The sequence below is a fragment of the Patella vulgata genome, chromosome 8 (genome assembly GCF_932274485.2).
Source record: "Patella vulgata chromosome 8, xgPatVulg1.2, whole genome shotgun sequence".
In the NCBI taxonomy this organism is placed as follows: domain Eukaryota; kingdom Metazoa; phylum Mollusca; class Gastropoda; family Patellidae; genus Patella; species Patella vulgata.
The window spans coordinates 53,312,976-53,327,162 of NC_065886.2; the positions used below are offsets into that span (position 1 = coordinate 53,312,976).

The 14,187-nt window shown below is 33.6% G+C and overlaps 1 protein-coding gene across 3 annotated transcripts in view; it reads right to left on the bottom strand.

The window, feature by feature from the left end:
* Positions 1 to 2,332: 2,332 nt before the first annotated feature.
* LOC126831059 (anoctamin-4) overlaps positions 2,333 to 14,187 on the bottom strand; it is a 36,429-nt gene continuing 24,574 nt past the window's right edge. For 2 of the 3 annotated variants that reach the window (XM_056103048.1, XM_056103049.1), the window contains exons 20-23: positions 12,947 to 13,114; positions 11,105 to 11,205; positions 8,842 to 8,957; positions 2,333 to 7,272 (exon numbers count right to left, since the gene is read on the bottom strand). In XM_056103048.1, coding sequence (XP_055959023.1) covers positions 8,875 to 8,957; positions 11,105 to 11,205; positions 12,947 to 13,114 — 352 coding nt within the window. In that variant the 3' untranslated portion in view covers positions 2,333 to 7,272; positions 8,842 to 8,874. The remainder of the gene's footprint in view (positions 7,273 to 8,841; positions 8,958 to 11,104; positions 11,206 to 12,946; positions 13,115 to 14,187) is intronic. The other variant, XM_056103050.1, reaches the window with a different exon arrangement.

A 14,187-nucleotide genomic window follows, 5' to 3' on the forward strand; every position in this document is an offset into this window, starting at 1 on the left:
GGACATTAAACCCCATTTCTCTCTCTCTGGAGGTGTTAATCGAATGTATGTGTGTTGGTGTGGGTTTTCTGTCTTTCTTTTTTCTTCAGTTTGTTTTTATGTTTTTTTGGTTGGTGGGGCGGGGAGACGTTTGTAGTTGCGTTAGGTATAATTCTAATAGATCAATACCGATCCTAATAGTTTCTACCCGAAAGTATTTTTTGGCAGATATCTTTGACAGATATATCCCTGGAAAATAAATCATTATCTAGATAAATACAATACTAAACGTTGCATAATAACACCTTGATATTTTTAATATAGGTATTAGTATTGACACACTCTTACCTATCGTTAAGATATTAGTGGATTAACTGGTATATAATGTGACATAGATGGGAGATTTGCTGTGTCTTGGGATGAAATATCATCGCGTGAATCTGTTTGTTGCTTGGTTTAAACACACCCTAGGAAGTCGTGTTAATGGTTGGTAACATAGAGATATTCAATAGAGTTTGTCAACAATCTTAACGTGGATATAACATTTTTTTCAACTTGGACATGTTTAAACCAATGAACTTAGTTAGAAACGGTTTATAATATGTACAATCAGGTGTGGATCCAGAAGGAAGGGGGGGGGGGGTAACCACCCCCGCCCCACCCCGCTCAGCTACATTGAAAAAATTGTAAAACAACACTTTTATGAGAAAAGTGTGACGGTCGTGTGATTTATCTTCTATCATCAGATGGTGGGATGGTATAGCATTCAAAGTTCTAGAAAATGATATTTTGCTTTGCATCATATGGAATTGAATCACAATGTCATCGTATAAATTCATAATAAAAATTGACGTCAAACAGGGTGTTGGATTATCTCTTTAAAAAGCTCAATGTGTTTATGTATATATACCAAAATGACGATAGAGGCGGGGGCGGGGGAGGGTGGGTCTCGCCAAAGATGCATTGTTTCAGGTATCATGCAAACCCCCTCCTGCAAATATTCCTGGACCCGCCCCTGTACAATGAAAAAATGTTCCTAACAAACTTTGTTTATTGTAACATGGATACGTCTAGACTGTAACCATGTTTTTTTAATCTTGGGGGTTTTAATTATGATTAGGTATTTTGGAAAGAAAATCAATGTTTTATTTTTCGTACTTTGGTAGTCATATAAAATTTGATGTACATAATATATAGTGTGACCTATATTGGTTTGGCCGGGCCCTTGCGAGGAAAACAATGTGCCGGAGCGAGACCTTTTTTTGCCACCTCCCCCCCCCCCCCCTCTCCTTTACAACACAGGGATTTTGATTAAGATTGCGATAAAACGAAAACCTTTTGTACATACTTATATAAGCTTCAAAGGAACAATAAAAAATTCATGCATAATTGCCCAATCTTGAACTTTGAAATTCATGGGTCCCATAGACTCTTATGGGCCCTGGGGCGGCGCTCCGGCTGCACCCCCCCCCCCCCCTCGTGAGGCTTTTGGTAAGGACTTAGTTTATGTATCGTAACTGAATATAACAAGCAACGATTACACTCCCAAGTTTGAAATAAAAGTCTTAAAAACAAAAAAACACCGACATCTAGAAATAAAGGTCTGGGACACCTATAAGTTAGCAGGTGTTTGCATAAACACGCTTCTTTATTTAGGTTACTTTCTACAACACCCCGGCACAAACATCTACTGATATACTGGAAAAAACGGAGAGAGAGAGAGAGAGAGAGAGAGAGAGAGAGAGAGATGGGGTTTAACGTCAACTCGACACAAACTAGGTCATTTCGGGACTAACATACGGTGACATTTCATTTCAATTATTCGCTTGCGTGTAGGGGTGTTTAGCAGTGACAGGAAGCCGGGGGACCCGGAGAAAACCCACGAGGTTGGACAGACAACCCTACTCCTTGTCACGTACAACCGGGGAAATGGCAAACAGAGACTAAAATCTGTATACATGTATGTTTAAAAGTCTAGTCTTTTACTCCTTGCAAGTGTCTGTGGTTCTCTTTTGTCGTGTGCTTTATCCTTTATCATTAGATGGCGGGATGGGATGGGCATTCAAAGCGTGATATAATGATATAGACATATATGTGATATCACAATTAATGTTTTGCATCAATGAAATTAAATCACAATGTGATTCCTAAAAATTGACATTAAAAACCTCTATGTGTACGTATGCCTACGTAATTTAGAGATGACTGCAACATACATTGTCAACTGTCAAATTTTCTTAACAGCAACCAGGCATGCCCCCCACCCCTGCAAAAATACCTGGATCCGTCCCCGAGTTTTAGAAATGATTGCCCATGTTTCTTTAAATATATGGATAGATCTGTTATGTAAATAAACAGGTATATTAAATAGTTTATTATATAAAGAGACTGTCATGGGTATATTAGAAGGTATATTTAATAGTTTATTATATAAAGAGACTGTCATGGGTATATTACAAGGTAAGAAAATAAGGCACAATAATATAAACAGCTACTTGTACACATACAAATACTCAACTATATTAGAAAGAGTTCACCTGACAACATAGATACAACCATGCTACTTGTATACATACAAATACTCAACTATATTGGAAAAAGTTCATGTGACAACTATAGCTACAGCCATGCTACTTGTACACATATACATACAACTACATATGATAGAAAACACAAATTTATATGGAAAACAATCACTAGGTTTATTTCACACTATGTTACTTACTTGAGAATGACAAGAGGAACTTGTTGAAAGTAGTGTGTAATAAACCCAGTGATTGTTTTCCATATAAATTTGTGTTTTATATCATACGTTCAGTTACTAAATGCCGTATAAAGATTACAAATACACAGCTATATTAGAAAAGGTTCTCGGGACAACATACCCACCAAATTTACAATAACATATTTTCTATAAAACATTCACTATCATAACGAAAACTGTTTTTTTTGCTACCAAATTTAAACTAATATATTTTCTATGGAATATTCACTACTATAATGAAAATTGTCCTAATGTGACTGAATTGCAAAACTTTTTTTCCTACCAAATTTAAACTAACATTTTCTATGGAACATTCACTACTGTAATGAAAACTGCTCCAGTGTGAATGAATTGCCGAATTTATTTTGTGAAGTTTCAATGTTATAGAATGTTTGATTGTGTAAATACAAAATGAGACAATTTACGGCCATTATGACCGATATTCATTGAGGTATATAACGAATTTAGTTAAGTACTCATGCAACAATTCTGGCATATGTAAATTTAGTAAAATAGGTAAACAATTACTTACCAATTTTACAGATTTTTAAATATAATTACCACGAGTTGATCATGTAAATTGACATAATTTGATAAATATTATCATTCATATTTTTTCTGCGTAAATTGACTTGAATGTAAATGTGAGATCTGAAAGTCGAGTTTAAACATTAAAGGAATGTTGTTGAGGAAATTAAAACTAAGCTAATATTTATATATTATAATATCCCTTGAGTATTATTACTTTTAATTACAAACAAAAAAAAAACAATCAATTAATTATTAAATAATTATAATATAATTAACAAAATCAATCATCAAAACTAAGGCTATAATAAAGAAATCTACTGAAATAAATCCATAAAAAAATTTCATTATTTGACTTGGTGGAAATAAAGGACATAATTATTTCTATAAGGCATTCAAAATAAATTAGATACGGGTAATTCTCCAATCTCAGACCAAGAGATAACTTTACCCTTTGTTTATATCTGGTAAAACTCGCCGGCCATTAATCAGCGTGAATTCGGTTGTTTAGCCCCGCCCTCTATGGCTACTGATTGGCAGGATTAGTTAGAATGAAATACTGCCGATTTTTACCAGGGATAAACGTAGGATCAAGTTATCTCTCGAATCGTGATTGGTAATTCTCGTTATTTGGCCCTTGGATAACTTGACACAATCAGGGACAGAGAAATAATAATAAATAAATAAATAAAATTATAAAACATATATATAATCACAACAGTATCACCAATATATCACAGATGATAAATACGTATTAAATAATATAATCACAACTTATATCTCCCTCAATATAATAAAATTATAACTTATCTCCCTCAATATAATAAAATTATAACTTATCTCCCTCAATATAATAAAGACAATATAAAACTTGTATGACCAATAATTCATCTAAAATTATTATTCCAATATGAATATTAACAAAAAATCATTTAAACATATCAATATAATAAAGTTGGACGGAATTAGTTACTGTAATCTTTGTTTAAAATAAGGAAATACAATTAAAAGTTGGAATAAGAATAAAACTATGAAAAAGAGATTTGGATATTTTAATTGGCACCGATCTTCATCCTACAAATCTTGATTACCATAAAATTTTTTGCACAAACATCCAGTTCACTGAAAGAGCTAGATTAATCTAATCCTGTATTATGTTGACATTTTGAATAGAATAAAAGTAAAATGTCGAGACAATAAAAAATAAATAGACATAAAAATTTGCTGCCCTAAAAGATTGATGAAATAAAATATATTTACAAAGGGATATTTTATAATATGTATATTTACAATAAATCATATATAATTACCTTATATTAAATGGATCTTATATAATATGTGTATGCACACCAGTGATGGGATTTAAAATATTTTCTTGTCGGACATTTTACCGAAAATAAAGGGGCATAACTCTTATCGTTACACGGAGCCCTTTTCATTTCTTCCATCCAATTGACTATGCACAATACCCCTGTGCACATGTCTCATCAAAACAACTAGACATTCACCAGGAATTGAATTCGGGACATCTTGATACAAGGCCACTGATGTAGGTTGGGTGGCTGAATGGTTAATGAGTGCGTGTTGCATCATAAGGTCTATCATTGAGTCAAGTGGCATGGTTTCGATTCCCCACTTGTACTTGACAAGGAGTAGGGTCCTCCCACTGCTAAAGACACCTATGTGCAAGTGAATTAATGAAATAGTGTTAGACCATATGTTAGTCCCAAAATGACCAAGTTTGTATTGAGTGGACATTAAACCCAATTTCTCTCACTCGAGGTCGCTAATACTACTCATCTTATTTGTGCACTGTGCCAGGGTATGTACTCAAGTTTTTGAATGATATAAACCATCCAATGAATGTGTATTAATAAAAATAACATGGGACATTATCGTTGTACATGTGTGAATAAAGATCTATCAATTTTTTGACAACAATGTGGATAACACAATCCTTTAGTGGCATTTAGCGATTGGAAACATTACAGAACTAACACAGTTATATGGGACAACAGTGATTGTTGTCCCATCCATACAACTGTGTTAGTTTTGTTATGTGGATACCAGTTGCCAGGGTGGCATGTTTTCTTAGAATAATTTTATTTATGGATACATAACATGTTATTAAAATTCAGTCCCCGAGTTCACAAAGCATTCTCAGACTTAAGGTAAGAATTTACTCAACTTCCAATCACTGTTTATGAGAAATATCTTTGATCCAGAAACATAAAACTTTGCACATAGTTTCTTATTGTTGTATTTGATACATTAAAACAATAAAAGTTTTATAAAGGGCTTTGGTTTAGTTAAAATAATGCAAACAGTCTTGAGTAAATTCTTAACTTGAGTCTGAGAATGTTTTGTGAACCCGGCGGCCAGAAGTGTTATATTTTATTTGAGGGATATTTACAAATAGTTTAAAACTTTTAAACAATTTCTAACAATACAAATAGATATAATAATAACAATTAAACTATATGCCCCATTAAAAGAGATTCGTAAAAGCAATATAAAAGTGAAATAATATAATATTGAGAATATTTCGAGATAAAAATATCACAAATAAATTATTTCTACCTGAATCTTATGTTTTGATTATTAGAGATCTGTTAAATTACATAATGACCAACGATGATATGTTTTAATGTATATTAATTAGAACACAAAACAAAATGTTATCACACAGCATCTCATTCCCTTGAGTAAATTTATTTAATCAAAAACTATCCTGGCCAAAAAGCCATGTAGGAATATGAGGAATAAAGGCATGCACGCAACTGTGCAAAATCTATATATCACTATAACTATTACAAAATTATGTAGATTTGCTAAATTATGTATGTATGTCTACAAAAAGATTAAATAACTTATATGACAAAATGTATTTTCAAGAGCATTTGCACAAAGATACAATTTATTACATAATAATAAACAATAATAAACAAAATTTAGTATGTGTATAGTTGATACATCGATTTTTTAGATGAAATGATAAACTTTTACAAAAGAAGTTCCTGTCATGTGATTCTATAAACAAGTTCCAGTCATGTGATTCCTGTCATGTGATTCTATAAACAAGTTCCTGTCATGTGATTCTATAAACAAGTTCCTGTCATGTGATTCTATAAACAAGTTCCTGTCATGTGATTCAATAAACAAGTTCCTGTCATGTGATTCTATAAACAAGTTCCTGTCATGTGATTCTATAAACAAGTTCCTGTCATGTGATTCTATAAACAATTTCCTGTCATGTGATTCTATAAACATCTTAGATTGACAACCACTGAAAACATAACTTAAGTAAATAGAATTGAAACTGCCAAGGCCGAGACAGGCCACAAATATTTATCTTAATTACACATGAACGAGGAACATTTCAGTCTGTCATTAAATAAATATCCGACTATAAACCATAATGGGTTAATCATGGATACTATTTCAGATACACAAATTGCAATCTTATTAATTATCAAATTTCTAGAATTTATTCGTTATTAACAGGAAGTTTCATATTTATCTAGAACTTGAACATATAGTCCCTGACGACTATATAAACAGATGAGTTCGAACTGAACGAAACTAGTCGCTTCATGAGAGACATCTGGGATGGCTACTCGCCACTTATAGATTTCTAATTTTACAGGCTAAGAACTCTGATCTTTTTTAAATAAAAAGAGTTTATCATCAATAAGATATCTGAAGTTTTCGAAGTTAATTTAAATATCTGTTAATGTCCAATAGACATTAATGTTTGGCGTCTGAGAATCCAAAATCCAGACATTTGGTGTTGGTGAATCTATATATATATAGATGTATCGGAATTAAAATATTCTGTAATATGTTTTATCATTGTTGGGGGTGTAACAGGGAGCTCTGTAACATGTTTTATCATTGTTGCGGGTATAATAGGGAGTTCCCCTACAACCGGTGGTGTAGTGGCTCTTGTAGCACTGAATACTTCTGTTGTTGGTGGAAAGATTCCTACACGGATAAACAACCTGAAATAAGAAATAGATTATTTTATTGAGAGAGAGAGAGAGAGAGAGAGAGAGAGAGACTCCGGGTGACACAAACTAGGTCATTTTGGGACTAACATATGGTTCAATTTTATTTCAATAATTCACTTGCATGTAGGGGTCTTTAGCAGTGGGAGGAAACCGGAGGACCCAAAGAAAACCCACGAGGTTGGACAGGCGACCCCCACGTACAACTGGGGAATCGAAACCACGTCAATGGCAGACCTTTTGATACAGCACGCACGCCATCCAACCCCCCTTACTTTGACAAACACTTCTGGATTGAACAGATTTAACCTATTAAATATTAGACATTTATTCATTGTTCTGCCATCTTTTTTTTTTATTAATATTTCATAAATCTTGTTATATATAAAAATGAAATGCTAACTGCAGCATATTACAATGATTCTCTTTTGTAACAAAAACCCAAACAACATGCACGTCGACCACCACTGGCATATCTTACAATACTTCTCTTTTGTAAAAAAAAACAAAAACATGCACGTTGACCACCACTGATTTCCAATCATTCATATAACAAATTTTGTAGAAATTCATGTATACATTAGTGTATAAACATCTGTACATGCATATTAAAGGAGCTAAGTCCGTAACTCAAAATCCTCCAAATTCTTCGACATCGAAAACACGAATTATTGGTCAATTTAAATCAACATTGATGATGTTAACTTACCGGGAAAAGATGAGCTTCTGATATCCGATATTTAAGATAAAATAATTTTTTTAACATTGGTACACGAATCGTGTACCATAATGCGCTTGAGCCCCAGTTGTATTGAGAGACTTGAGGGACGAGGCTAGACACATTGCACCAAATCAAATGGAGTTATGTAGACTAGAATAACTAGACGCTAGAAATTTACACTCGATTGAGATTGCTGACTTATTTCGCCGAACATAACTGATTTGAAATTGGAGTAAAAACGGAAACCATTAAATGTAAATCAGTTTATATACATTCATATTACAGTATTATATGCGTTGCGACCCACTTTTGTGAATTTCTAGGTCCCAAATGTTAGCGATTTAGCTCCTTTAAATTTATCTATAACATGCATGTAATGTACATCTGTATATTTATCTATAACATGCATGTAATGTACATCTGTATATTTATCTATAACATGCATGTAATGTACATCTGTATATTTATCTATAACATGCATGTAATGTACATCTGTATATTTATCTATAACATGCATGTAATGTACATCTGTATATTTATCTATAACATGCATGTAATGTACATCTGTATATTTATAACAATCTGATTAAAGTACACATCTATATTTCGTTTCATTGTTTTATACTTTTGATGACCTACACTACATGAAGATCTGACCAGTTGTAGTGGAAGGTCGCATTAGAGTTCATACAAGCGACTTTTGACGCAGAGCATGCCAAGAACTTTCCGTAACAGACCATTTCATTGGCTAATACCTCACTTCAACCAGAATGCTAATCCTAGTGATGTGAAGACAAGTAAAACTATAAATGAGATTGTATAAAAGACAATAAGATAAATACCATGCCATTGACTACCACCTTGTCTGACCACCATCATACATGTGACTGATTATTGTACCTATTATCATCAATATGAACAGGTAAATGAGGATTGGGTGGTGGATGAGTGAATTCATCTGAAATATTAAACACAATTAATTAATTATGGCATGGAGAGAGGGGGGGGGGGGAGAGAGAGTTTAACCTCCAAACTAGGTTCAATTTTACTTCCATAATTCGCTTCAGCATAGGTGTCTTTAGCAGTGGGAGGAAACCGAGGACCCAGAGACGACCTTACTCCTTGTCACATACAAACGGGGAATCAAAAACCGCGCCAGTTGACTTTATAGAATACAGATGATATTAATGCAAATGATGTTTATTTTTAATTAGACATAACATTCATACATGTTGGAGCCATTGTACTATCTGTATGATGTCACAGAGAGCCACAGTGGATAAGTGGGTAAGACGTATTGGCTGAGAAAGTTCATTAGGATTTTTCCAACCTGGTTTCCCCTTTGTCAGTGATGCAGGATGGAGGGCCTGACAAGGACAGCTGTCTAGTCGTTTGGATGGGACGAAAACTGAGGTCCTGCGTATACATAGCCGTGCACGTAAAAGATCCCTTGGCAGTTGGAATTCGATATAAGAGTAGGCCATAGTGTCGCTGCCCGAGCAAAATTTTCCTCATAGCACACTGTCTGGTGTATGCCCGTCTTCATTAGCCCAGTATAGAAGCAGAACAGTAGGACGTTAAACCACATTTCATTTCTATTACATCACAATGGGAATACAGTCATTAATAATAAATGTAGTTATCTCCCTTACACCACTAAAAATACATCAAATCACCACATGAAGGTTGTTTAGTAGTTTCCTCCAACTTTTAAATGGGTTCATCATATTCTAACTTAATAAGTTATTGCCATTTGAAGTTTGTTTCTATAGATTTCTCTCTGTCAAATTATTTATTGAAATTTGCACGAATCAGAGAATATCTAAAGTCTTCCGTGTAATCAAATTTTAATGTCTAAAGTTTCCATCTCTATAACAAAAAGAGCTAGAAATATTATAACTTACTTAAAATGTGACGTCATCGTTTCAAATAATCGTACGGGCAATGTGCCAAACGTACATTATTTATACTAGTGGAAATATTGGACCCTTGTGACCTATTTCATGAAATGCACATGCTGGATAGTGTCTGTATTTTATGTTGTTTAATGGTCTCGTGCAAGATAATGTGTAATATATAGATATAGCCCAGGTGCTAACATATCAATGTATTACTTAAAGATACATTATGGGAGATAAGATAAAGAGATGGCAGTTCTCGCTATAATAGTTAAAAACTAGATAGTGTAAAGGTAATTTGCTGAAAATTTCATTCAAATTGATCCACTATGAGCTGAGAACGAAGCGGGTGAAATTTTTGCATAGTCTCGGTCATCATTACTAAAATCATTAATATAAACAGCATAGTCTCGATTATCCACTTTTTTTATTTAAAGTAGCTAAGTCCGTAACTCAATATCATCCAAAATCTTCGACATTGAAAACACAAATTTTTTTGCAATTTAAATTAGCATTGGTGTTGTGATCTTACCTGGAAAAGATAGGCTTCTGATATCCAATATTTAAGACAAAATAAACATTTTACCATTGGTACACGAATCGTGTACCATAATGCATTTCAGCGCCATTTGTAACAAGGTGCTCAAAGAATGGGGTTAGACATATTCCACAAGTCATGTCAAATGGTGATATCATATTCTTATTTGGAGAGCATGTGCAATAAATAATATCGGTGTTGACTGGAATAACCAGACGCTAGAAACTGTCTTGCGGTTGAGACTTCTGGCGTATTTCGCCGAACATAACTGATGACAATTCAATGTAAAACGGACACGATTGAATGTAAAACAGTTTATATAAATTCATATTACATTATTATGTGTGTTGCGACTCATTTGTGCCAATTTCTAGGTCCAAAATATTAGCGATTTAGCTCCTTTAATTATCAATGGCTGTTAAGCGTCACATAGGAATCTAATCCAGCCAACATCGATGGCTAGCCTTGACATCGAGAGTTGATTATGGTCTGGATAGGTTAATTAATATCTAATTAATACTTTAGATAACATTTCAGGCCTAAAGAAAGATCTACAATAGGCAGATTTAGGACTTGTATAATTTATTACTTAATGTCTTGCACTCGACCATTAAACTACACATATTACATGTATTTCATTAGACCGAGTGAAATAATTCCAATACTTACGATCACCAGATGATGAGTTGATTTGTTTGTTGTGTAAAGTTTGTTGATTCAATTGTCGACCACCATGAGTATCTATAGATGACACACTACGTATTTCATTACTGAAAAACAAAACAAACCAATCAATGAAGATTGAAGACACATTGGAAGATTACACACATTTATATGGCACCAGGAAAATATCTTACATATATATATTTAGCATTAATTTCTTTCACATTCATCTAATATCCAATCCTTGTTTAAAAATCCATTGTGTCCAGTTTAAAGCTGACAATTCAATTTTAATAATGAGTGTCCAATTTACAAGTATTTAATTTCTCGATAACTGTTAAAAAATAAACAACACAATTGATTATTGATGTATAATGATTAATTTTTAAACAGTGGTCAGGAAATTAAATACTTGTAAATTGGACATTCATTATCAAAATTAATCAGTCAGCTTTAAACTGGACACAAGTACAAATTAGATGAATTTTGGTGATTTTAAATGATTTTTATGAATTTTATAACAAAGATTTAAACATGCATTATGCAAGAGCTAAATCTGCCTATTGCCGGTCTTTCTTTAGGCCGCAAATGTTTTCTAAAGTATTAATTAGACATTAATTAACTGATCCAGACCTTAATCAACTGTCGATGGCATCAGATTTCTCCGATATTAAATAGATTAGAATGGTTCAGCGACACTTCGATTTAATCAAATATGGAGGACCGAGACTTAGCTTCGATCAACCAGTACGGTGGTTGAAATTATTGCACACGTCTGTCAAACCTTCAAAGGCTAATATCTTCGCTTGCAATAGAGTTAATTGAATGAAATTTTCAAATTATTCATTTTACATCATCTACTTTCGAACTATTATAGCAAGAATGGCTAGTTCTTTATCTAAATCTTACATAATGTATCTTTAATATTGAATGAATGTGAAAGAAATTAGTGCTAGATACACAAGATTAAATAATACCTAGGTTGGATTGATTCAGTTAAAGACTTTTAAAGATTCATTACACATTAGAACCTACATTGGTTTTTAACAAGATCAGAGATGAATCATGTAGAATGTGCATGTACAGGTATTTGACAATATTGATTTTAAATATCATTTTACATAAAATCATTTTACATAAAATCATTTACATTTGTCTGAAAATAATTTTTCAAAATGTTATTTATTGTGTGGCATGCTATAATATATATATCATTATCAAATGAATCATCAGGCCATTAGCCATAGGGGTTTTTAGCAGTGGGAGGAAACCGGAGGACCCGGAGAAAACACGAGGTTGGACAGGCGACCCTGGTCCTTGTTATGTACATGTAAAGAAATGAAACCAAATAATAATAATAATAATAATAATGTACATTTGTAGAGTGCCAAATCCATCCAAAAGCATGCTCAAAGCACAATGATAAAATAGTTATATATAAGCAGTGAACAGAAAGTCTAATTCTCATAGCATTCTCGAAATAAGTGAATTTTCAGCAGTGATTTGAAAGTAGTGCGGAGAGAGAGAGAGAGAGAAATGAGGTTTAATGTCCACTCGACACAGACTAGGTCATTTTGGGACTAACATATGGTTCAGTTTTATTTCAATAATTCGCTTGCGTGTAGGGGTCTTTAGCAGTGGGAGGAAACCGGAGGACCCGGGAAAAAACCCATGAGGTTGGACAGGCGACCCTACTCCTTGTCACGTACAACCAGGGATTCGAAACCACGCCAGTTGACTCAATGACAGGCCTCGTGATACAGCGTGCACTTGCTAACCATTTGGTCATCCAATCCCCGCGAAAGTAGCGAGGAAAAGAGGATTAAAGAGTGACAACATCTAACACACCTCACAGGAAGAGAATTATCAATAGTATACCATGGTTCTTTTAAAGGATCTGTGGGCTGATAACTCTCATTTACTTCCTGTGTTCCTGTAGAATGTTTCATGGGAGTACCTGGTGCTGATCCAGACATAAAGTTAGCATCTTGTGGACTAGTTGTTTCACACACTGAACTGTAAAAAAAAAAAAAAAAAAAAAATATAATTTTTGGACTAGAACAACATTTTAGGACAGCTAAGGGGGGGGGGGGGGGGTTAACATCCTACTCTGACTGGGCTAATGAAGACAGACATACGCTATACAATGTGCTATGAGGGAAATTTTGCCTGGGCTGCAGCACTATGACCTACTTTTATATCGAATTCCACCTGCCAAGGGATCTTTTACGTGCACGCCAAAGTATACATGGGACCTCGTTTTTTTTATCCAATCCTAACGACTAAACAGCTGTCCTTGTCAGACCCTCCATCCTGCACCACTGACAAGGGGAAACCACATCGGAAAATCCTATGAACTTTCTCGGCCAATGCGGGGATTGAACACCCGACCTCCAGACTAAGTGTCTTACCCACTTAGCCACCGTGGCTCCCTCATAAAATACAACAATTTTGTATGTAATATATGTGCGATATAAGTAAACATGTTACCTAGAGCCAGGATATAACTGGGTATAATTAGTTTTGTATGTAATATATGTGCGATATAAGTAAACATATATTACCTAGAGCCAGGATATAACTGGGTATAATTAGTTTTGTATGAAATATATGTGCGATATAAGTATATTACCTAGAACCAGGATATAACTGGGTATAATTAGTTTTGTATGAAATATATGTGTGATATAAGTATATTACCTAGAACCAGGATATAACTGGGTATAATTAGTTTTGTATGAAATATATGTGTGATATAAGTATATTACCTAGAACCGGGATATAACTGGGTATAATTAGTTTTGTATGTAATATATGTGTAAGATAAGTAAACATATGTTACCTAGAGCCAGGATATAACTGGGTATAATTCATTTTAGTGCTTTTACTTTCTTCTAATTTCTTGAAATATATGTGCGATATAAGTATATTACCTAGAACCAGGATATAACTGGGTATAATTAGTTTTGTATGTAATATATGTGTAAGATAAGTAAACATAATCCTAGAACCGGGATATGACTGGGTATAATTAGTTTTGTATGTAATATATGTGTGATATAAAGTAAACATATGTTACCTAGAACCGG